The sequence below is a fragment of the Leptonychotes weddellii genome, chromosome 11 (assembly GCF_054177405.1).
Source record: "Leptonychotes weddellii isolate Sample4059 chromosome 11, ASM5417740v2, whole genome shotgun sequence".
Taxonomy (NCBI): domain Eukaryota; kingdom Metazoa; phylum Chordata; class Mammalia; order Carnivora; family Phocidae; genus Leptonychotes; species Leptonychotes weddellii.
In genome coordinates this window covers 94,699,773-94,722,312 of record NC_138379.1, presented here as the reverse complement: position 1 = coordinate 94,722,312, position 22,540 = coordinate 94,699,773, and the positions used below count along the sequence as shown (strand labels likewise).

General features: G+C 42.7%; 1 protein-coding gene and 2 long non-coding RNA genes across 14 annotated transcripts in view; 1 reads left to right on the top strand and 2 right to left on the bottom strand.

Annotated features, from left to right (window-relative positions):
- LOC145716353 (uncharacterized) overlaps positions 1-22,540 on the bottom strand; it is a 438,007-nt gene that overhangs the window by 211,667 nt on the left and 203,800 nt on the right. The window lies entirely within an intron of this gene.
- Positions 1-22,540, top strand: part of YAP1 (Yes1 associated transcriptional regulator) — a 104,979-nt gene that overhangs the window by 1,075 nt on the left and 81,364 nt on the right. For all 12 annotated transcript variants that reach the window (XM_081799620.1, XM_081799617.1, XM_081799619.1 and 9 more), the window contains exon 2: positions 2,686-2,936. In XM_081799620.1, the coding sequence (XP_081655746.1) occupies positions 2,686-2,936 (251 nt within the window). The remainder of the gene's footprint in view (positions 1-2,685; positions 2,937-22,540) is intronic.
- LOC145716355 (uncharacterized) lies at positions 3,301-19,333 on the bottom strand. Its single transcript, XR_014138987.1, has 3 exons — positions 19,163-19,333; positions 4,050-4,127; positions 3,301-3,593 (listed from the first exon to the last, which is right to left on the bottom strand). It is a non-coding gene; the product is annotated as an uncharacterized LOC145716355 (long non-coding RNA).

Below are 22,540 nucleotides of genomic sequence, written 5' to 3'. Positions count from 1 at the left end.
TGGGGAGGGCCGGGCTCCCTGGGGAGACTGAAGGGGGGCCTACGCGGGGACTCGGGCCGGCTCCGTGGGGGGGCTGGGGGCCCGTGTGCGGACTCGGCGGGCGTCCCCGGGGGCGGCCGGCTCCCCGGGGGGAGGGCGTCCGGGCAGCCGACCGCGTCGGCTGCGCGGGGGAGCGGGCCCTCGGCGGGCTGGGGGCCGGGGCTGCGTGGCGCCGCCGCGACCCCGCGCGGTGCTGGGGAAGCGATGACTAATGCGCGGCTCGCCCTGGCTCTGGAGTTCGCCCCGGGGACGGGAGCGCGGCTGTGGCGCACACGGCGCCCGCTCCCCTGGCCGGTGCGATCCAGCTCCGAGGAGAGACTGTTGGGAAAGGGTTCCCATTCCCACCGCTCCCGGACATGTGTTTGCTTAGGGCTTGCTTGAAGAACTTGCTTCAGGCTAAACTCGAGCATAGGAGCTTTGCCCAAAAGTTAATTGGTTCTCCAAATACTGCGATGCAGTTGGTCCAGCCGGGCTGTAACTTGAGTGGAAAGAGGAGTGAGCGCCCCATTCCGCTGCCCCTGCCCCTCCTGTTTGCGAGGCCTGTTGTGTGTTCTCCAGCCGCAGACAGAGCGGTTTGGGAACTCAGAGACTCACGCAACCTGCTGGCGAAAGCCCGGCTTAGGGAGGACGGAGGAGACCGTCGAGCTGCTTGCAGCTTAGGAGGGGGCACGGTAGGGCGCTTTTCCTTCCCTGGGGCCTGGAGCTGGGTCTCTGGACTCATCCCGGGGAAATGTGTGCTGGCGTTGCCCCTTAAGGTCGACACATTTGGGCTGCGAGCTCCTGAGTATGTTTTGAAAGCGTAATACTCATTAGGGAATGAGTTTCTCATTTCGTGACGTCTGTAAGCCAAAAAGACCTGCAACTGAAAAGTTGCAAGAAAGTTCTTGTAAATAACCACGAGAATTATGTCCAGCAGTTTATGGATTCATCCTCTATTCATAATCTCTAATTTTGTTTGTTTTTGGTAAGTTTCTTAGCTAAGTGTTCTGCATCTGTAAGTTTGATTATTTAGTTCTGCTGGTGATTTCCTAATTCAGGTTTATTCTGATTGGAAACTCAGCAGTGTGGCTGACTTTAAGGCATAAATGCCTCCGCTGATTGCTTCTAGTCTCCTTCCCATATCAGTCTAGGAAGTTCTTTAATAATCAAACTCTAATTCTAATGAGGAATTTAAGTAGCTATGCTGGATTATGAATAGTATGAATGTGGGTTATAAATACTATTGTGCACAAACTATTGGATATGAACTCGTTCATTCGTGTTTATATACACACACGAAAGAAGCTCTCTTACAAATGACAAAACAGGCTCACGGAGACTGGTATTTGTTCACTGTCACAGTAGCCAATTTGGCCTGGAACTCAGATCTTTGGGGTCTGGGTGCAAACTTTTTTCTGCAGTTGAACTGTTCACATTTTTACCATCTATGTAGGAATACATGGTTGGGTTTTCATTTCATTAGGTTGTCTTAAGAACATTTGAATGATTCTGAATCTCTTGCATTCATCAAAAGTTGTGTAAGTTGTGATGGTTTTATTGATGGCATTGGTCCATGGTGAGAAAAAATGACAGTTGTCCTGTGTTTAGGGCTTGGCTTGGAAAGAAACATTACTTAAAACCTAGCTGAAAAAGAAAAGAGAAAGTGTATAGTTACTATATTCCTTGGGTCGTGTTATACCTGGGACCTTTTAGAACTCAGAACAGTGGGCGCCTGGGTGGCTCAGATGGTTAAGCGTCTGCCTTCGGCTCAGGTCATGATCCCAGGGTCCTGGGATCAAGTCCCGCATCGGGCTCTCTGCTCCTTGGGAGCCTGCTTCTCCCTCTGCTTCTCTCTCTCTCTGTCTCTCATGAATAAATAAATAAAAATCTTTAAAAATAAAAAAACAAAAAACTCAGAACTGCACCCATATGGGATCGGTTGGTTAAGCACCTGCCTTCGGCTCAGGTCATGATCCCTGAGTCCCCGGGTCCAGGCCCCCCACCCCCAGTGGGGCTCCTTGCTCAGCGGGGAGTCTGCTTCTCCCTTTGCCTATGCCCCTTCCCCCACCCCCGCTTGTGCTCTCTCTCTCTTTCTCTCTCAAATAAATAAAATCTTTAAAAAAAAAAAGAAATTAAGTTTTAAAATCCAACATACTGTAGAAATGTTCCATTCATTTTGTACTCTTTTCTTCTAAAATGTGTAGAAGGCACATCTAATGTGTGCTGGGTAGACATTAACTTAGATGGACTGCTGATCTATAAAGTTACAAATGTTTGTCAAAGTACACATTACAATCACACAAACCATTTAAAAATGCACACCTATAGCTCAGTCGTTAAGCGTCTGCCTTTGGCTCAGGTCATGATCTCAGGGTCCTGGGATCGAGCCCCGCATCGGGCTCCCTGCTTCGCGGGAGGCCTGCTTCTCCCTCTCCCACTCCCCCTGCTTGTGTTCCCTCTCTCGCTCTCTCTTGTCTCTCTCTGTCAAATAAATAAATAAAATCAAAAAAAAATGCACACCTATAAATCTGTATTCCTCTGTGTCAAACTTCAGTTTTTGCCTTTGGTACTTCGATACTTGGCTGCAATGAAATCCTGTCAAGGAAATTTAAGGGACCCTCTTTAAAAATAGTTCTTAAGGCGTTTTCGTTTTGCTGTTCCCAATAGGCCAGTACGGATGCGGGCGGTGCAGGGGCCCTGACTCCGCAGCACGTTCGAGCGCATTCCTCGCCGGCTTCCCTGCAGCTGGGAGCCGTGTCCCCGGGGAGCCTGACGCCCCCCGGAGTGGTCCCCGGCCCAGCAGCTGCTCCCACCACGCAGCACCTGCGCCAGTCTTCCTTTGAGATCCCCGATGACGTACCCCTGCCAGCGGGCTGGGAGATGGCAAAGACGTCTTCTGGCCAGAGGTACTTCTTAAAGTAAGTGGCACCTATTTTGGGAAGCACAGTAAGGTGGGGTTAGGACATAAAATGTCATTTGTTTCTATGTTTTACTTTATGTCAAGCTTAGTTTTATCTTGTAGATATAGAGACACCCATAATACACACACACACACACACACACACACACACACACGTGGTTTTTTTTTTCCACTTTAACGTGACCTAATTACCTTCTTCAGCTTGGGTAATATTTTGAAAGCTTGATGGATTCTTGGTTCAGAGTCTTTTAATAATCTTTTCTTTTGTGGCAATTTGGATATTCTCATTTTGACTTTGTTCCAAGTCTGTTAATTAGCTTAGCTTAAAACTGAAAGAATACTATGAAACATTTCAAACTGTGGGACTTACAGGCTGGCATAGTCTTAGGAAACATCTGTGGCACGACCAACATCTCTTTAAATGAACATTTTAATAGTAGAGAAGAACTACAAAATAAGTAGGTCTTCTTTGGGAGTCAGATTTTACAATATTTGAGATTGTCAAATGACAAACCGTTTAGCTGCAGTTTGATGTGACGGACCCTCCCCCCACCCCAGCCCAAAAAGTAAAGAGAACTGTGAGTTTTCATGTTTATATAATCGCTCCGTGGCAAACTTCTTTCAAGCTAGCAGGTCCTCAGGACAGAATCCTCTTCTGGGAAAACAAAAACAGAAGGCCATTGCATTATTTATTTTTATGAGACTTTTTGTCTTTAACACAATAGCAAAATTTCATTCAGGCTGAAAAGATCAAAATAGAATTTTATCCTTTCTCACTTTGAATTTGTAGATAAGAACCAAGTGTTTTTATCTGGCATTTTGGATTTAAGTGTATACAAAACTTTTTCTTAAAATAATTATAGACTGAAATTGATGTTTTTTTTTTTTTTTTTTTAAAGATTTTATTTATTTGACAGAGAGAGACACAGAGAGAGAGGGAACACAAGCAGGGGAGTGGGAGAGGGAGAAGCAGGCTTCCCGCCGAGCAGGGAGTCCGATGCGGGGCTCGATCCCAGGACCCTGGGATCATGACCTGAGCCGAAGGCAGATGCTTAACGACTGAGCCACCCAGGCACCCCTGAAATTGATGTTTTTAAATAAAGTTGCTTACTTCTTGCTGTTTAATCAGGTTGAGATAAAGTGAAAAACAATCCAGGTTTTGATTGAGATCTATCTTGACAGTCTACTCCTAAGGCAAATGTAACATTTAGTTATTAGATCAGATAATACAATTAGTGTTTTGTTGTGTGAGTCTTAGTAAGTATTTTATATTGTCTTTCAGGGTAGGTGGTTTGTAATGAAACATAGGGTTTTCAGAAAGGCTTGTTTAAAAGAGTGGAGAAAAAAGTTTGATCTTGAAAAGTTTCTACCGTTTTTTTGCCCCCTCTCCTGTAACATTTTTCTTCTTTTTAAAATTTAAATTTTCTGGTGTCCTGGTATCCATTTCAAAGGGTCAGGTTTCAACCAGAACAATAAAGGGCCTGAGACTGGAAAGTACACACAAGTCTGGCAAACTCATCTGCATGAGCAAGATCATTTGTTCTCAAGCAGACATCCAAAGTAAATGATTGAAAGAGCTGCTAGCTGTGAGGGATGTGTCTTGAAGGGAAAAGGAACGGAGACAAACCGGGTCCTTGGAAGGAAAAAGAAAGGCTGTACTTTTTTGAACCTTACCCTGCTGGGTCACATGCTGACCTGGGGAGATTTTTTAAACAGCTTAATAGCCTGCTTGCCTCCTTTCTTTGGTTGATGCTGTAGCTAAAAGTATAAGGTTAAAGAGCAGCCTTTATGCTCTTTTTAGTCTTTTGTATCTTATAATAGTTGCTTACAGGTGACATCTGCCTACGTTTTCATTATTTTGAGTGATCTTGTTATTTTGACCTGAAATAAATGTTCTCTAGGTCCATCTGAAAAAGTTCCCAGTGGTTTTTCCTTTGAGAAGAAATGTTTCTCTTAATGATATTGATAAAGATGGGTTAACGAACACCCCAGTTGAATGGGTCTGTAGGGAAGGTAAACCAGGGCAAAATGATAGGGAAAGTTACCCCATGTGAAAAATGGTTGTAGGGAGTGGAGAGAAGTTTACCTGGGAAAGAAAAAAGAAGAGAGAGAAAATATGATTGTTCTTAACAAATGAAAAGGAAAAAATTAAAAAAACAAAAACCAAAAAACATGGTTCTTTAGGATTTTTGAGGGACTCTCACATAGAAGTAAAATTGGGCTTATTAAAAGAAACATGAGGATTTGAGACTCCATGGAATAATTTTCTCATATCAAACCTTTCAGAAATACAAGGATTTTTCCTGAGAGATAGGCAAAATCATGGATTAGTTGGTGCTTGTCAGGAATTGTAGAGAGGGCCCCTAAGCATTGGTTTGGCTACTGTGGGCTTACAGAATTTTGTATTCTTCTAAAGGGTATCTGCTTTAGGAACAATATGTAATTTGGAGAAGTTATAAAAAGTTAGTATACGGGGCGCCTGGGTGGCTCAGCCGTTAAGCATCTGCCTTCGGCTCAGGTCATGATCCCGGGGTCCTGGGATCGAGCCCCGCATCGGGCTACTTGCTCCACGGGAAGCCTACTTCTCTCCCTCTCACTCCCTCTGCTTGTGTTCCCTCTCTGTTTCTCTGTCAAATAAACAAATAAAATCTTTAAAAAAAAAAAAAGTTAGTTTACATCCAGTTGTTAGCTTTCATGACGTTGTGGGTTGTATGAGTTGCCATAAACGACTTATTTTTCTGCGCTGCACAGGTAAATGAGCTCATTAGTATCTGTTCTGACTAGGAGTCAAAGATGATGGTAAATGAACCTTCTTTTGGAGCCAAGTTGCTGTTTTCCAAGTTCATTTTTATCCTAATGTGATGTTTTCAAGTCAGGCTCTGTTTGGGACCAATACTTATATTTTTCTTGTGTCTGAAGAAGATTCTTAGTGCCATCAAGATGTAGAATGCAGATTTATACTAGTTACTTACTTTATACTCTTTCAACAATGAAAAACTGTATTTTGCTATATACATCTTTTTATTTTTTTATTTTTATATACATCTTTTAAGATAATCATTGGAACTAACTCGTAAGTTACAAAGTATATAATTTGTTGAAGTTTATACTTGGCATGAAGAAATCTGACTGTGAATGGTCCAGACACGTAAGGTGATATAATTTGATTGAAAAGTTAGAAATGTTGACTTTGGAAACCAATTGTTGCCTTGTGACCATAGATGATGACGTTTTGGTCAGTTGGCCCATCTTCTAGTTTCAAAGCAGCATAAGTACTGAAGGATTATAGGCAAGTGATCATTGCTATTTCTGAAGCCCTCCGTAGCTCAGTGAGATCTGGAGAAAGGACGTTTCTTAGCCTGGCAAGTGGCAAGGAAGGAAGCTGCATTTATCACTAACACGTATTGAGCTCTGGTGTGATTGTGAAGTATGTGAAGAAAGCTCCCCATCTGTATATTATGTGTAATATCTATGCTAGTGAGTTTACTGTTTTAAAACTAATCTTGTCAACATTGTGTATTGAGCTTTTGTTTTAAAAGAATTCTTCTCTGTATTACTCTGAGAATTATTGCCTTCTTCAGCTCTCTTATAGTTTTCCTACGGGAAATGGTTCTTCAAGTAGGTGGTCAACAACTTCCTATTTCTTTATAAGCTGCTGAATAACTTCCTGAATTAGTATTCTATAATATTTCTGGTTACAAGGAGTGTTTTTACTTCTCAGAGTTATTTTATTGAATCTGATACCTGGTAACTGTTAATGGTAATAGTTACAAAGAACTTCTTGTATATAATATATGATATAGAATTATAATGTGGTTTAAGAAATCTGATTCAGTGATCTTAAAAGTCTGTAAATTTGCATTGCTGTAATAATGTTCTTGTAATTTTTAAAGATGATTTTGTTTCATTTCTGTTATTTGTCATTTTCTGAATAACTGGCCATAGTGTTTTTAGTCCTTGAAGATTGAATGTTTCTTGTGGCCCTGATTTGATTAAAAGTTGTATTGAGTATCTTGATCCACATTTTAAAAAGGTATTTTTCCAGAGATTTTCAACATTGCACAGCATATAACTTAGGCAGTATTTCAACATTAAATGAACTTGCCTTGCAGATGTTATTGATCACTGTAATTGGTTTGCTTCTTTTTTTGCTACATGTTATTTCAGAAGTGAATGTTCCACTGGCCTAATTAAAGCTACCTCAGAAATGTATTGATTAAAGGAGATGATTAAACCGTTTCATACTATAATTTGACATATGCTTCTCCCACACACTTGCCCAGTAGGAGACTTAAAAACACATTATATGTTACCATGGTACAGATTGGATGTTTTAAAAAGGAACAGCTTCATAGAGAATAAGGCTATTCTGTTTTCTGGTTTCTTGATATGACTAGGGTAACCCAAGTGATTTCCCGTTAAAAATGAAAAGCTTGTAATATTGCCATTAAATGTTGATTAAGCTGCAAAAAGAAAAAAAGTTCAAATTGCAATCAGAGTGTTTCGCTGTCTGAGGGGAGTGCTGGTGTGTGCCTGTTTGTCTTGCTGGAGTGGCCCTGGGGAGGGAGGGGGGAGATGAAACTTTGCCTGCCCCCCCAGGAGAATTGCTTGCCTCTGCTCAGTGGATGGGTGGCCTGGGCAAGAATGGCCACAGTGCCACGTGATTTAAGCAGAAAAACTGGAGGCACGGTTGAGTACAGGGGCAGAAGAAAAACAGTTTGGAGGTAGCGGATGTGACAGAGTAAATAGAACAAAGAGATTAATTTATTTCCTGAGGAGAAAAATGAGCAATTTTTGTGTGAACTAAGAAAGGTAGCTGACAAACTAACAGTGAAACACAGCAAACTCTCAATTGGCTGCAAGATGGTAGGCTCATTTTCTATAAAAAATAACATTCAGGGGCACCTGGGTGGCTCAGTCGTTAAGCGTCTGCCTTCGGCTCAGGTCATGGTCCCAGGGTCCTGGGATCGAGCCCCGCATCGGGCTCCCTGCTCAGCGGGAAGCCTGCTTCTCCCTCTCCCACTCCCCCTGCTTGTGTTCCCTCTCTGGCTGTGTCTCTCTCTGTCAAATAAATAAAATCTTAAAAAAAAAAAAAAAAAAGCTAGGTACCATTTGAATAGTTGAAACTTAAGAAAACATGTTTTTGAAATCCTGATATCGGTCCCCATTAGTAATGTAATGTGTTTTACTTGGTAGTTAGAAAAATAATGTAAATTAGCACCCTAAAATAGTATTGCTAGCATGAATCTGAATTGCCTTTTACCTTAAGGATTTGGGGGAGAGGCAGACTCTAAACCTGACCTTTTAGTTGTCAAAATGTGTACTGAAGTTTAGGCTTAGGGCAAATCAAAGTGAAGTCACTTTAAAAATCATTTGTTAAGATTTAAGATTATTCATACTTAATTTACCCCCTTCGGTAATAGTATAATTTAGCCATTAATTATGACTTGAAAGTTTAATAATAGTGGAGTAGCATTGGATGAAGGGAGGTCTTCAGGATCCATCAGAACTGCAAGCCATGAAGGGGATGGTGCTGTTTTTATGAAGAAGCACTGTTTCGGGGCTCTGGTTGCTCAAGTACCAAGTTCCCCGGGAAGAAGTGCTACGACAAGGGGAAGCACTTGTACTTGCGAAGGGCTTGACCCCTTCCAAAAGCTAACAAAGAAGTTTGGTCTAAATCACAGTGGTCCTTTTTTTTCTTCTTCCCTTTTAATATTTTAGACAAGAAAAAGTGGTCCGTTTAATCCTCATTTGGCTCTTAGCATGAGAAGAATCAAAACCATGAATGTATCAACTGATAAGATGTTGTTTCTCTGAATAATGTGGAAAGTCTATGGAACAACGCAAATAAGGGTCTCTATTAAAATATCGCTGTTTTCTTCCACCAGATATTTCCAGTGCTTTATTTGTGGTTAGGGCTGTTACTTGGCTATCTCTGGTGTGCTTCTCTATCTCTTCATGGGTGGTGTTAGTCACTAGACTTCGCACATTCTTCAGCAGCCAGGTCCTGATTTGGTAGTGGTGAGGGTGCGTTTGTTAAAAGCTCTTTTTTCTTCTTGCAGTTGCTTACTTAACCTAAAGGGAGGAGGGTTTTTGTTTTTCAGGTAAGGTCTTTATTTGACCAAGAAGTACATTTAGAGAGATGTGCTTTTTTTTTTTTTTTTTAAGATTTTATTTATTTATTTGACAGAGAGACCCAGCGAGAGAGGGAACACAAGCAGGGGGAGTGGGAGAGGGAGAAACAGGCTTCCCGTGGAGCAGGGAGCCCGACGTGGGGCTCGATCCCAGGACCCTGGGATCATGACCTGAGCCGAAGGCAGACGCTTAACGACTGAGCCCCCCAGGCACCCCGAGAGATGTGCTTTTTGACATAGACAGTTTGGTTTGGGTTTCGAGTAACGATGGCTTTACTCAGAGTGTGACAAAATTGAATGTGGACCAGAAACTTGTTTGAAATTTAACTTCCCACGTATCTTGAAGTGCCTCTAACATGGAGTAGCTTCTGGGGCGGAGCTAAACCCCATCATCTAGGAGGTGGGGGTAAGGTGGGGATTGTCTTTCTCTTTGTCAGCGTGAATGTGGGGTTTTGTTTTACATTTATAAAATTGTGCTCCCTCTTCCTCCTCCTCCATGTGTCAATCATATTTTGTGGATTTTTAGTATTTTCTTTTATTATAAAAGTGACGTGTTCGTTAGAGGGAATTGGAAGATTCAGGAAAGGAGAAAGTAGGGGCAGAAGCACCTGGATTCTGCCAAGGAGAGGGGTTTGAAGAGTCTCATTTTCATAGCCTCGCATATAAATATGTATTTTGATATTTAATTTTGAGGGGAATAACATATACATAGATTTAGAAAGTCCCTTAGAACTATAAGGTTTATAAAGAAGAAAGGCAGTTCTGGCCCACTTTTCTTTATCTCTGGCTTGCATTCTCCCAAGGCAAACACTTGGAACTCCTTTGAGATCTCTCCCCTCCCCCACATACTTAAGAAAACTCTGTATTTATAAAATGTGCTGCACTGCTGTTTCTTAAAGTTTCTGCGCCTCCTAAAATCCTTCTTTCCTTAATCCTCCCAGTATAATTTCTATAATTTTTTTGTTAGGTACTTTTACAGTGTTAAGGCTCTTTCCGGCTTGCCTGAAGCTGAGCTGTATAATACATGTGAGTTTCTGAACAGCTTTGATATTTTCTTGGAATTGTTAATTGCCTTGTTTTTTCATTAGTGTTTCTGTTGGTGTTTTGCCCCCTTGGAAACAGCCCTGAGTCCTTCCTTTGTCTTTGTATTCTGGATTAGAATGGTTGCTTCAGAGGACGGGGGCTCCCGCATTCGCATCCTGGCAAGTCCCCGCATCACTCTTCTCTGTTGGGAACTCTGTTGACTGTTTTTCTTGGTTTGCTCACTCTTAGAGTTGGCTCATCCTTCAGGAATTTACTGAGGAAAGGGGTGAATGGTAGGTAACTGCATTGAGATCCTCTATGTCTAAAAATATTTTTGTCTGTTGACATTTGATGGGCAGTTAGGTTGTAGAATTCAAGGCTAAGATTATTTTCCCTTGGAGTTTTGAAGGCAGTGCTCCATTTTATTTTAGCTTCCAGTTTTCTCATTGAACAGTTAAACCCATTTTGCCTCCTGTGGGGATTTTAGTATTTTTTGTCTTTATCTTTTGGGGGGGTCCTTAAATTTCAAGATATGCCTTGGTATGTACCTTTTTTTATTCATTGTAAAGATTTCACGGCTTGGAAAGTCAGGTTCCTCTTTCAGGTCTGTGGGGCAGATGCCCAACTTGGCCTTGGGTCCTGGGAAAGATTTCTTTTATCCGTTCTTGGATAACTTCTTCCAGTCTGTTCTGTTTTCTTCTTCTGGAATTCCTGCTCATCAGAATAACTCTTTAATTTTATCTTCTCTATTTTTCTTCCCTTATCCTTTTGTTATGCCTTCTGGAAGGTTCCTTTAACTTAGCTTTTAATTTTTTAATCATTGTTTTGTTTTTTTCCCCAAAAGCTCTTCATCATTCTAAATTTCCAGGGATTCTTTTTCTGAGTTCATTGTTCCTTTGCTATTTTTAATAACATGCCATTCTTATTTCATGGATGTAGTGATGGAATATCTCTTTGAGGATTTTATAGTGGGTGTGTTTTTTGTGTTTTTTTTTCCTGAGAATTGTTGACATAGTGGGTGTTTCTTTTTTTAAAGATTTTATTTGAGAGAAAGAGAGAGAGAGAGCATGAGCCGGGGGAGGGGCAGAGGGAGAGGGAGAAGCAGGCTCCCCGCTGAGCAGGGGGGCCCACGCAGGGCTCGATCCCAGGACCCTGGGATCATGACCTGAGCCAAAGGCAGGCACTTAACCATCTGAATCACCCAGGTGCACCTGGGTGTTTCTTTTGAAGTTTTCTTCTGCTGCTTTCATTTCTTAAGTGGGCTTCACTGTAGAGTGATATAACTGGGACCAACCAGGTCCTCAAGTTGTGTGGGGCCCTAAATGTCCATTCTCCTGGAGTGGCCAGTTCCTGCAGATACAAACCTGCTGTCCTCTCCCTAGCAGAGAGCACTGGTGGTGGTGGGTAAAACTGACTGCCGTGGCTCAGGGCTCAACAGCGTGTGCAGTAAGGGGCTTCATCCCTGCTCTTGGCTGTGCCAGGTGTCTGAATCTGGAGCCTCTGGGTCCGTTTCTCTGTAACATCGGTTTCCATCTCCTGCTTGGGCCAGGAGGGGGGTGTGCAATAGTTTTTTAAAAAGTTGTAGGTAAAATGAATTTTTAGGAATCCAATTTGTAATTATTAGGTTAACTATGTGAAGTTGCCCAATCTTCTAAGCTCCACACAGTGACTACTGACAATTTCATATGACTTGACCTATGTATTACAAGGTCACTTTTTTTTTTTTTTAAGATTTATTTATTTATTTGAGAGAGGAAAAGAGAGCATGAACAGGAGGGGCAGATGGAGAGAGTCTCCATACGACTCCACTCTGAGCATGGAGCCCAGTGAGGGGTTCGATCTCACGACCCTGAGATCATCCTCTGAGCTGAAACCAAGAGTCTAGCACTTAACAGACTAAGCCACCCAGGTGCCCCTGCAGGATCCCTTTTTAATGAATACTTCATTAAATGCTTTTATTAGATGATTAATTCAGTTAATCTGTTCCCTTTAGTGACAGTTGTGCTAGTTTATATCTTCATGTGTTAGATTTTCCTAAAGGGGGAACTGTATACTTTGACAACAAGGCAATAGGCATTTTGTTCAGAGGGCTTGGATTCTGAAATCGTGTGCAGGGACAGAAGCGTGGGAGACCTGAGTCCTGCTCCTGCATGTGACCGTGGGGATGCTCCTGCTTGTAGGTCATGTTCAAGTTCTTTGGTATTGGTATACAGGACTGTAAAGTAAAACAACCTTACAAAGTCATCTCGTGTCTTCTTCCCCGTGGTTTGCATCAGTATAGATGGTGTTTAGAATAAAGAAACATTTGTGCATATCTAAACTGATTAGATATTATCAGTGTACTTATGTAGGTTAACCCCCAGAGGTATATGACTTGGTTTTATCTTAGTTTTGGCAGTTGCTTTGCCTGGCAAGTGCTCATTCTTCAGTAGGTTATTGTAGATGTCATAAAATAAAACAACCTAGAATGTTTTCTACCTGTGAGTATAACCGTGGAGAGGTAAGTGGTTAGGATTTCATGAAAATTGGGTTTAGTTTGAAATGGATTCACCCATAGTAGTGACTGAGATGTGTTTAAGCCCCTTTGTCATTAACATCATTGAATTTATCCAGATCCACTTTGTCAGCAGCCTCTGCCTTGATTAGGTAAAAAGCAGTTACATATGGAAATCCTTTGTGGAAGAAGAGGAGGAAAACCTTCTAAAAAACCACATAAAATCCTAAATGGCCAATACGAAACCGACCAGAGCACTCTAGCCATCAGAGAACAGTGTGAAATGATACCAAAAAAGTGGATAATTCTGGATTGGAAAAGGTATTAAACTGTTGTATGGTGTAGAAGAATGGAACAGAATCAATGTATCTTAGTTTAAATATGTAGCGTAGGGATGTGTATTAAAAGTAGCCAAATGCTAAGGTAAGGAGAGAGCTAAATAAATGGAGATTTCTGAGACCTGCCTGGAACTAATCCTTACCAGCACTGGGGGTCACAGTTAAAATTTACTGAACCCTCCTGCATAACTTTTTTTTTTTTTTTTAAAGGCCCTCTGGGGAAGAGTTGGCCAAAATACAGATGTTTCTGTTTTTCCTCTACACATGTTCAGACTGATATAGGTTATGTTTCCGAAATTGTGTAGTTTGGATGGGCTCCAGATGATGTAATAGGATCATTTTTAACCCCTCCCAGCTGGAGGGTGTGCAGACTTTCCTGTTAGGACTGGTACAGATCTCTTCTTCTGGGTGACGAAATGAACACTGTTACTAGACAGTGATATATGGAATTAAGATCATTGTCCTCTATTTGAAGACAAAGCACGTCCTTTGTGCGTGTGAGTTTCCAGTTCGTGTCCATCACACTGTAGGTAAAAATTGGCACAGCCTGTCAGTAGCCCGACTCCCTCCACTTGCGTAAACACAGGGTGTTTCTCCTCGAAAAAGATCCACTCGGTTCTGGGTGGTGTGTGTTGGGTCGCTCACATTGATGTAGTTAATGGTCTTTCTCCCTGCACTTCCTCGTTATTTTCTTTGAGCTCAGTAGACATGCTTTGAGGTCTCTTGATGTCATAAATAGCTGCCTAGTGGATTTAGGGGGCAGACATTGTTTTAAGGGTTCGCTGGGTCCCACTCTGTGGAGTTGGGACCAAATTCATACTATGTCAGTCAGGACTGGCGGGGTCTCAAGACTCCGATTTCTTGCACATCCTCTTGTTAGCCTTTTCACTGCTGACTCTCTCCCTGGAGAACCTGCTGCGGCTCAGTATAAGCTCACTAAAGGTAGATGTTGCCCTCTTTGTTCTTGCTGTATTTATTGACGGATGACATCCCTCGGACTGCTCATTTATCTCCGAGTGCACTGCTTGATGGCCAGCCTAATTAATGCCTGTAGCCCCTGTATAATTACTGGGGCTACTCACCTCCATCCTAAAAAGGTGCTAGAGGATTTACTTCTTGTATTCTGAAGTTAATTTTACAAGTTTGAGGTTGTTCTTAAACTCAGATAACGAGGGCTACTAAAAAAGTACTGCATGTTTTCTGGGTGCAAATGAACAGTAGTTCTACGATAGGTTATTACAGGTTTGTTCCATGAACAATGAATAGTTGACTGCTTTCGAATTAGATGAAGAAGGAGTAAACGTTGGAAAGTGATACCAGTGAGGAGAAGATGACTGGGAGTCCAGGGGAGAAGCAAGGAGGTGGTGGCAGGGGGACCCTGAAAAGGCTCTCGTCCAGTCATGCGAGTGCGCTTGGCATTCTCCGTGTCTGTGGAGGTGGACCAGTGGGGAGTCAAGACAGAGCTGCACACAGGTTTTCTGGGAGCAGCTAAAGCGTTTGCCCTTCTCCTCTTGAATGACATTTGTGTCTTTGACAGACTCCCTCCCTTCATCAAAATGAGCATATTAAGTGGTTAAATCTGTACACTGACTTTGGGCATTAAAACAAAACAAAACAAAAAAACAACAGTTCCAATATCATAACACTTGAAAAACCATTAAATGGTTTGGTCTAATTCACTGCTTGGAAAAAAAATGTTTTAAAAGTGAGGACCACCCATTACATGAACATTGTCAACTACAATTTTATCCTGTATGCATTTTGAAAGTTTATTTTGATGTTGCAGCCTATTTTAAGATTTTTTTGTTGCTATCTTTGACAGTATTTATCAGAAAATGCTAGTTGAAAGGGTTTCTTTCCATTTTTCTGGTACTGTTTAAATGCAGCTTACCACCCATTTCTTTACTACGTAAACTTTATCAGGATTATGAGAAGTGAATATGGGTCCTTTTCATACATTATTTCATATGCTGCACAAATAGAATTAATAGCAAAGTATGGTGTAAGGAATTACAATTTTTTGCTTTTTATTTTTTATTCTGTTTTAAAAGATTTTATTTATGTACTCATGAGAGACGGAGAGGGAGAGGGAGAAGCAGGCCCCCTGCTGAGCAAGGAGCCCGATGCAGGACTTGATCCCAGGACCCTGAGATCATGACCTGAGCCGAAGGCAGACTTTTAACTGACTGAGCCACCCAGGAGCCCCTATTTTATTATTTTATTTATTTATTTATTTATTTTTATTATTTTTTTAAAGTTTCATTTGTGTAATCTCTACACTCTGTGTGGGGCTCAAACTCACAACAGTCAAGTCACGTGCTTCATCAGCTAAGTCAGCCAGGTGCCCTTGGCTTTTTACGTGTTAAAGTTGTATTGGAAAGCTGCTGATACCTAAAACTTTCAGAGATTTAAAGAATTTTTTTAAATTAAACTTTAGAATTCATTTCAGACAAGCAGAATCAGATGGTTTAGTCCATTTATGTTACCAAAACCAAATAAACATCTGAGTGGTTATTTATCAATCAGTTTATTAAAATAAATTTTAAAACAAGGATGCCTAGGTGGCTCAGTCGGTTAAGCATCTGCTTTCGGCTCGGGTCATGATCCCAGGACCCTGGGATCAAGTCCCGCATCGGGTTCCCTGCTCAGCAAGAAGTCTGCTTGTCTCCCACTCCCTCTGGTCCTCTTCCCCCTGCTCATGCATGCGTTCTCTCTCTCTCTCTCTCAAATAAATAAAATCTTTTTAAAAAGTAAATAAGTTCTAAAACAAATCTAATATTCTGCCTGTCATCAGTATAAGTTACTATGGAAACTGAGTTTTATCTTTTCTTTTTTTTTTAAGATTTTATTTATTTATTTGACAGAGAGACACAGCGAGAGAGGGAACACAAGCAGAGGGAGTGGGAGAGGGAGAAGCAGGCTTCCCGCTGAGCGGGGAGCTGGATGCGGGGCTCGATCCCAGGACCCTGGGATCATGACCCGAGCCCAAGGCAGACACTCAACCGACTGAGCCACCCAGGTGCCCCTAAATTTTGTTTTTTAAAACACTCGAGGATTTTAAATTTATTAAAGTTTTGTGGGAGCAGAACATTCTGAATTCTTTACCTAACTCCAAGTTTACTGTGGCTCCAGAGTCCGTCGGTAGTTCAGGAATGCTGGTGGTGGAGAAATGAGTCGAGTCACCAGCAGCTCCTCTGCAGCCGCTCAGATCGCAGATCCCACAGTAAAGCACGTGGGGGTCTCTCACTGCAGGCTGTCTGGGTATGCTGGTCTGCCAGGGCAGAAAGTCTCCAGCTGGGGGGGCTGACACAGGACCCGGGATTTCTCCCACGTGCTTGCAAGGTACGTTTCACTCTGAGGTCCATTTGTCTCGGAAGTGGCTTCCCTCCTGCTGTGTGCTCCTGAGACCTCTCTTTTGCTCTCTTGCGCTCAGAGGTCCTGTTGGTCTAAGCTCCAAACACGGTCAGCCCAGACTCGGGGGCTTGGGAAGTAGAGTGCTCCTTGATGGGAAGAGCTGCAGAATACCTTGCCCATGTGTTTGTCCACCACACTTAGATGGGAAGTTTTAAAAAACGATGTGCAGGATAGATGAATTACCATCTGGGGCCAAAAAAATTCAGGGGGGATCATAATCTCATTGGAAAACAGTTTATACTATTAAGTAAAATCTCATTTTTTGTGAATAATATAAGTTGGTAAGTGTATCCCTTTTTGGACACCATCTGATCAGCCAGGTTATTTTGAAACCACTCAGTGGGTTAGACAGAATATGGGCTTTTTGGTTACACTTGAGGGTTTTGTGTTCAAGATCGTGAATTCCAGTTAGAGTCTAATTCGAATCATCCTCTAAAACTTGCCTCTTGTATTTTATTTATTTTAAGTTTTTTTTTAAGTTATTTAAGTTAATCTTTAAGTTATTTTTAAGTTATTTAGCTTTGGATTAACGTAGCTATGAATCCACACGGAAAACCACAGCAGAAACGAGTGTGGCCTTCAGGTACCACCTAGTGTTTGATTTAATTACGGTGCTGCTTTCTCTCCCTACCCACATTCCACCGAGGTGAGAAAAATCTTCATTGTTCTTGCTGGTAGATTTGAATTTATTCATTGAGGCTGTGTTCCTTACAGACCGGTGAGTTGTCCGAATGATGAAGTCATACGTGTGTGTATGAGTACACCTACAAGCGAGTGACGTGCGGCGGGAGGTGCGTCCGGGAGCCGATGTTGCTCGGCTGTGGCCCGGTCCCGTCGTCTGAACGAGCACGTGGGGAGTTAGCACGTTCTCCTACGTTTGATTTCAGAACCAAGGCCTCTAAAAACAGCACTTCTTTTCCTCTTTGTGAATTGAGTAGTTACAGAAATGATTTAATTCACTGTAATTTATGGTATCTAAAAGTTGAATTTAAACCATGAATCAGATTTTGGCCCTGTGATTCATACTCCCAAAATGAGTAACATGGTTAGCAGGATATCCCTAGTTGTTCTCGGGACTTGAAAAAAAGGGAAAAAGTCTATGGTGACCCCTCCATTTTTGGTAGTGGAGCTGTATTAGGTCTATGAGGAGGCTTTACAAGAAAAAAGAGCCGCTATTTCTGGAGCATTTCCTCAGGCCTGCAATCTGAAGCCATCAGGGCAAAGCTGCTGAGCAAGGCCGTGAATCTGATCTGCCCGCAGTCCCTGCGGCCCCCGCCCTGTGGCCTGCGTGCAGCGAGAGCCCAGGTCTGCTGCTATAAGCCAGGATGTGGGATAGAAGGAAACTGTTCAGCATCCAGGAATATAGTGACCCCCCGGCCCCCACTCCCTTGTACTTGCTTAAATTCAGGTCGTCTTAGCAAATGCAGAACTTGTCCGGCAGTTTTGCTTAAGCTCACAAAAACAGATGTTGGGAGTTGTCTATCAAAGGAATTCCAATTTAATGTATACATCCTTTAGACCTGGAGTCTGTGTTTGGGAGGAGTTTGACTGGTTTACCTATGAAAACATTCATTTCTCCATAGAGTTTTGGGGTGAGTTTGTGTGTGTGTGTGTGTAGTGTTTTTAAAGATTTTATTCATTTATTAGAGAGAAAGCACAAGGAGAGGGGGGAGAGAGAAGCAGGCTTCCCGCTGAGCAGGGAGCCCGATGTGGGACTCAATCCCAGGACCCTGGGATCATGACCTGAGCCGAAGGCAGACGCTTAACGACTGAGCCACCCAGGCGCCCCCTTTGGGGTTTTTTTAATCGTGGTAGAAAATAAAACAGTCTCCTCTGTGGTTTTTTTTGTCATCATTGAATGAAATTAGGTTATCCGAATGTTGTTGGAAATTATATTTGCTTAAATGACAGCAATAATGAACTGAAAACGAGTGAGCTTCCTTCTGCTCAGGATAAAATTAATAGCAGTTTTATCTTCAACAGGACACTTCTAATCTGTGAATTTTACAACCTTTCTTTCGTGTCAAACTTTTAGAACTTGGTAGCTTTTCTATAAAAAATTCAGGCACTGTTCCACAGTATTCTCTACCCTTTTAAAAAAATCAGTTTTCCCACTGTTCTGCATTCAATTTCAGGAAAATTTTAAATGAGAAAAATGGTTTTTAGTAATATCTGTAATTTTAATTTCAAGAAAGCATCAGTTCATAAAATCAGGATTTATGTTATAAGAATTGAAATTTGCTTTTAATTCTAATTCTCTGAAAGTGTTGACATTTGTAGCTATGATAACATAGGCTATTTGAAATGGTTTTCTAGTCACGGACATTTATCTATAGGAGATAAGTATTTCCTAACTTACTGTGTCTGCAGCTCTCCCCTTCCCCCACCCCTGACATGGAAGAACGCAGGATGTCCCCCACATGACGGGGCACCCTAATCTCTGAAGTAATCCCCTTGATTGCCACAGTTAGATTGTGTGAAATAGTGAGTCTCTTAACGGTGGCAATTACAATCCAGAGAAATTTCTCAGTTTTTAACCTAAGCTGAGATTTTGGACATTTCTGTCATTAGCAGAATGGTGGCTTTTGGGAACTGCTGTTTGGATTTCCTCACCCCGCTCCCCTTCCAGGAACTGTTTAGATGAAATACACATCCCCCCCTAGAGTGTCTTTCCAGATTTTTCCTACCCCAAATCTGCCTTATGGTCCCCTCTTCTGGCCTCCCATGGGCCTTGCTGGGAGTCGGGTTTCACCTACAGACTTACTTACTGCCCCCGCCCCCCCCCCCCCCACCATAGAGCCAGCACATATTAACTGCTCACCAAAAAATGCTGAGAACTGCTTTTCGGCGCTTTTCCCAGTCATTTCAGAAATACTGAGTCCTTTGCCTCTGTCATGCTGCCTTCTGAAGGCTTCGGTGCCGTGCTCAGAGCTGGGAACAGAAGGACCGAGAGCCACAGGGTCCCTGTCCTCAGTTAGGAGGCGAGGTGTGTGGGAACAGTTACAAACAGCATGAGCTAAACAGTGGGGAACGCCCTAAATCGTCTGTGTTGGTAACCCAGAAAAAGAAGAGATTGCTGTGTTGGAGGTTTGTGGGGTAGTTTGGTCTTTGGTTGTTTAGAAGGATTTTATTCTACACTGAATAGTGAATCCTTTTGTTGACTTTGCTCTATTTGTGGTTTAGTAACTTCACAATCTGTGCTTTTAGTAAAATCCTGCATCTGGTTTAAAAAACTTTCCCTCTTGAATTTCAGTTGCCTGATTGTTTGCCGGCCCCCCCCTCCCCGGCAAGGACCTTTTCAGTTCAGCATTCTGTCTCCAGCACTTAGCGGAGGGTCTGGCCTGTAGCGAATGTCCAGTCATGTCACTGACTTGGCTGAGTCCCCTGCCCCCAGGAGCCTTGCTTTCCTCCTCCGTGGACTTAGCAGATTGCAGTGTGCGATCTCAAACTCTGGAGCTCCGTGAGCACCTTCACGTGACTGCCCAGGACTTTGCATAAAGTATTTTCTGACATGATGTTGTATTTACAGTGCTTTGCGTTTAGCATAGAGTATACTAAGTTTACCAGATAATTAACCACTGTTGAGCAAAAACACTTAGTAACTTGGGCAACAGGAGGGATATTTTTAGAGGAGGGGTTTTTGTTATTGTGACTTAACTCTGGAGGAAAACGGAAGTTAAAAAGCTCAGACGCTGACATGAAGGGGTTTAGGTAGGAAAGAAGATGGAATTTGATATTCAGGGATGGAGTTAGGGAAGACAGGGCTGACCTTTCCAGATGAAGAATCGGTGATTAGTTTTGGTAAGAATGCACACTGATTTTAAGAAATACTGCTTCTGTTTGAGAAAATGCCGACATGTCACTAGTTGCTTATTATCTGAAGGTACTAGAAACAAGAATTGCAGATTTAACCTTCGGCTCTTCTTCATCGGTGTCTCCTGTTAGCACGGACACGGTGAGTTCCGAGGCCACCCCTGGGAGCGTCTCCTGCTTCCCGCGGGCGGTGCTGGCCGTGGCTGGCCAGGCCCCGCAAGCAGCCCCACACTTTTCCCAGATCTTTGGGGATCTCTTCTTCACTGTTTTAATTTAATTTTGGACTGTTTTGATTGTCAAGTGTAACTTAGAGTTTTTTCTTTACACCCATTGTAGGCAGTCATACCAATTGCTGATGGTATCTCGGTGCTTTCTTCATTCCAGGGTGTGGAAGAAGGCTGATGTTCTGTGAGTAGGGTAGTGATTTGCATGAAGCTTTAATTTGAGAGAAAAACATAGGAAGACACTTCCTTTTGAGTGTGTGTTGTGTGTACCCCCTTTGATCTGACTGCTCTTACTGCTTTACCGTTAGGGTCGTTGTGTCTTGAAGGCTTGCCGTGTGAGTACTTAGCAGGAGCACTCACCAGGCCTCATCTCTAGTAGTGCTCTGTGTGGTCTCGGATGGGTCGTATAGATAGATGGCACGTCTTCCTTGAAGAGGTGAGGAGACATACAGATTCACCACAAACTGTTTCTGTTCAGTCGATAGCTATCTCCTTACGATCATAAAAGTTTTTTAGTTTTGGTCCTACAACAGATCTTTTGGTAGACTGAGTTAAGTCTGCACTGTATTTCCCATAGAGGCTCGTTCAGTATTGAGTACTCATTTCGGGATTAACAAACACTTGGTGAACTAATATAGGATGCTTTATTTATTTACTTATTTTTGCCTAGAAAAAGATGTTTCATCTGCCTTTTGTGTGCTTAAATTTCTTTACCGTGTTCCTTAGAAGAAACGACACCAATAAGGATGAATTACCTACTCCTACGAAAGCTTCCTGAGGGATTATGATTATCAAATAGCTGTTGAAAGAAGTGAGAAGAGTTTGTAGATTTCATGCATATTTACGTACTCCTTCATATGCTTAAACACATGCACCGAGCTGTGAAATGGGTGGATTTTCGTGTCACACGGTTGGCCGTTCAGCGCTTCCCCCTCCTGCCACCACGCCCACCTGCTGCTCGACCGAGGCGCCCTCGTTACGTCTGTGTGTATGCAGTGGAGCGTGTGAGAGTGCTGCTCGGGCTGCAAACGGAGCCTCTCTTCGCCCTGTGTGACCCGGCCTTTTTCACTGCTAAGAGCCAGTCACGTAGTGCAGGTGCGAAGAGAGAAGAGCTTGCACGGACATCTTGCTTTATCTGAAAATCAGTGTTTCAGTCCAACAGATTACATGTCAGTGCCTATGCACTGGATTAGAGTCAGTAAGGATTTCATTTAGGCTCGTGTCGTCCTGCTCTTAACAAAATAACTGAAGGGACGCCTGGGTGGCTCAGTCGGTTAAGCGTCTGCCTTCGGCTCAGGTCATGATCTCAGGGTCTTGGGATCGAGTCCCGCATCGGGCTCCCTGCTCACCAGGGAGTCTGTTTCTCCCTCTCCCTCTGTCTCTTCCCCCTGCTCGTGCTCTCTCTCTCAAATAAATAAATAAAATCTTTAAAAAAAATAAATAAATAACTGAAAACAGTAGCACATTCAAGTGGACACTCATTATGGTCATTTCCTTAGTGGATCTGTCCTACTTGGAATTTCCCACCTCTGGGAATGTTAAGCAACAGGAATGGCTTTGTTCATAGTACCTGATGAAGACAAAGTGGACTTGGTCGTAAAGACACGCGGGGTCGGCACAGCGGCTGTGCGGCCTGTCAGGTGTGCCCTGGGAGGCCCTCCAGCGTTGGCAGGCCGCGAGCGTGAGTGCGTGCAGGGGGCAGCATGACCTCCCGGCCGCCTTCTGGCTCCAGGCCTGTGCTCAGGAGTCCTAATGGAATCTCTTCGAGCACTGGAAGTCATGATACCAGATGAGCCCATTGAAAATGAAAGCTAAAAATTCATGGCATTGGAAAACTTTATTTACACCCACCCACACATAATTTTTCCCCAACTATGCCCAAAATTAGTTCAAGTGATAAGAGCTTTTAACATGATCTTGGGGCTGACTTATTTCCATGGGAGGAAAATATTTCATCGTATAAATTTAAGTAGGGAAAACATAGTTTTATTTAAGGAAAGTTACCTCTTGACATTTTAGGAACTCCGGTGTTGTTTACATTAAGATACCTGTTGTGTAGTGCTCTGTTAAGCGCTGTGAATTGTGCAGGACTGTTGAATCTCAGATCTGTACCTCTGAGACAAATAATGCAAGATATGTTAAGAAAAAAAAGAAGAAGAAGA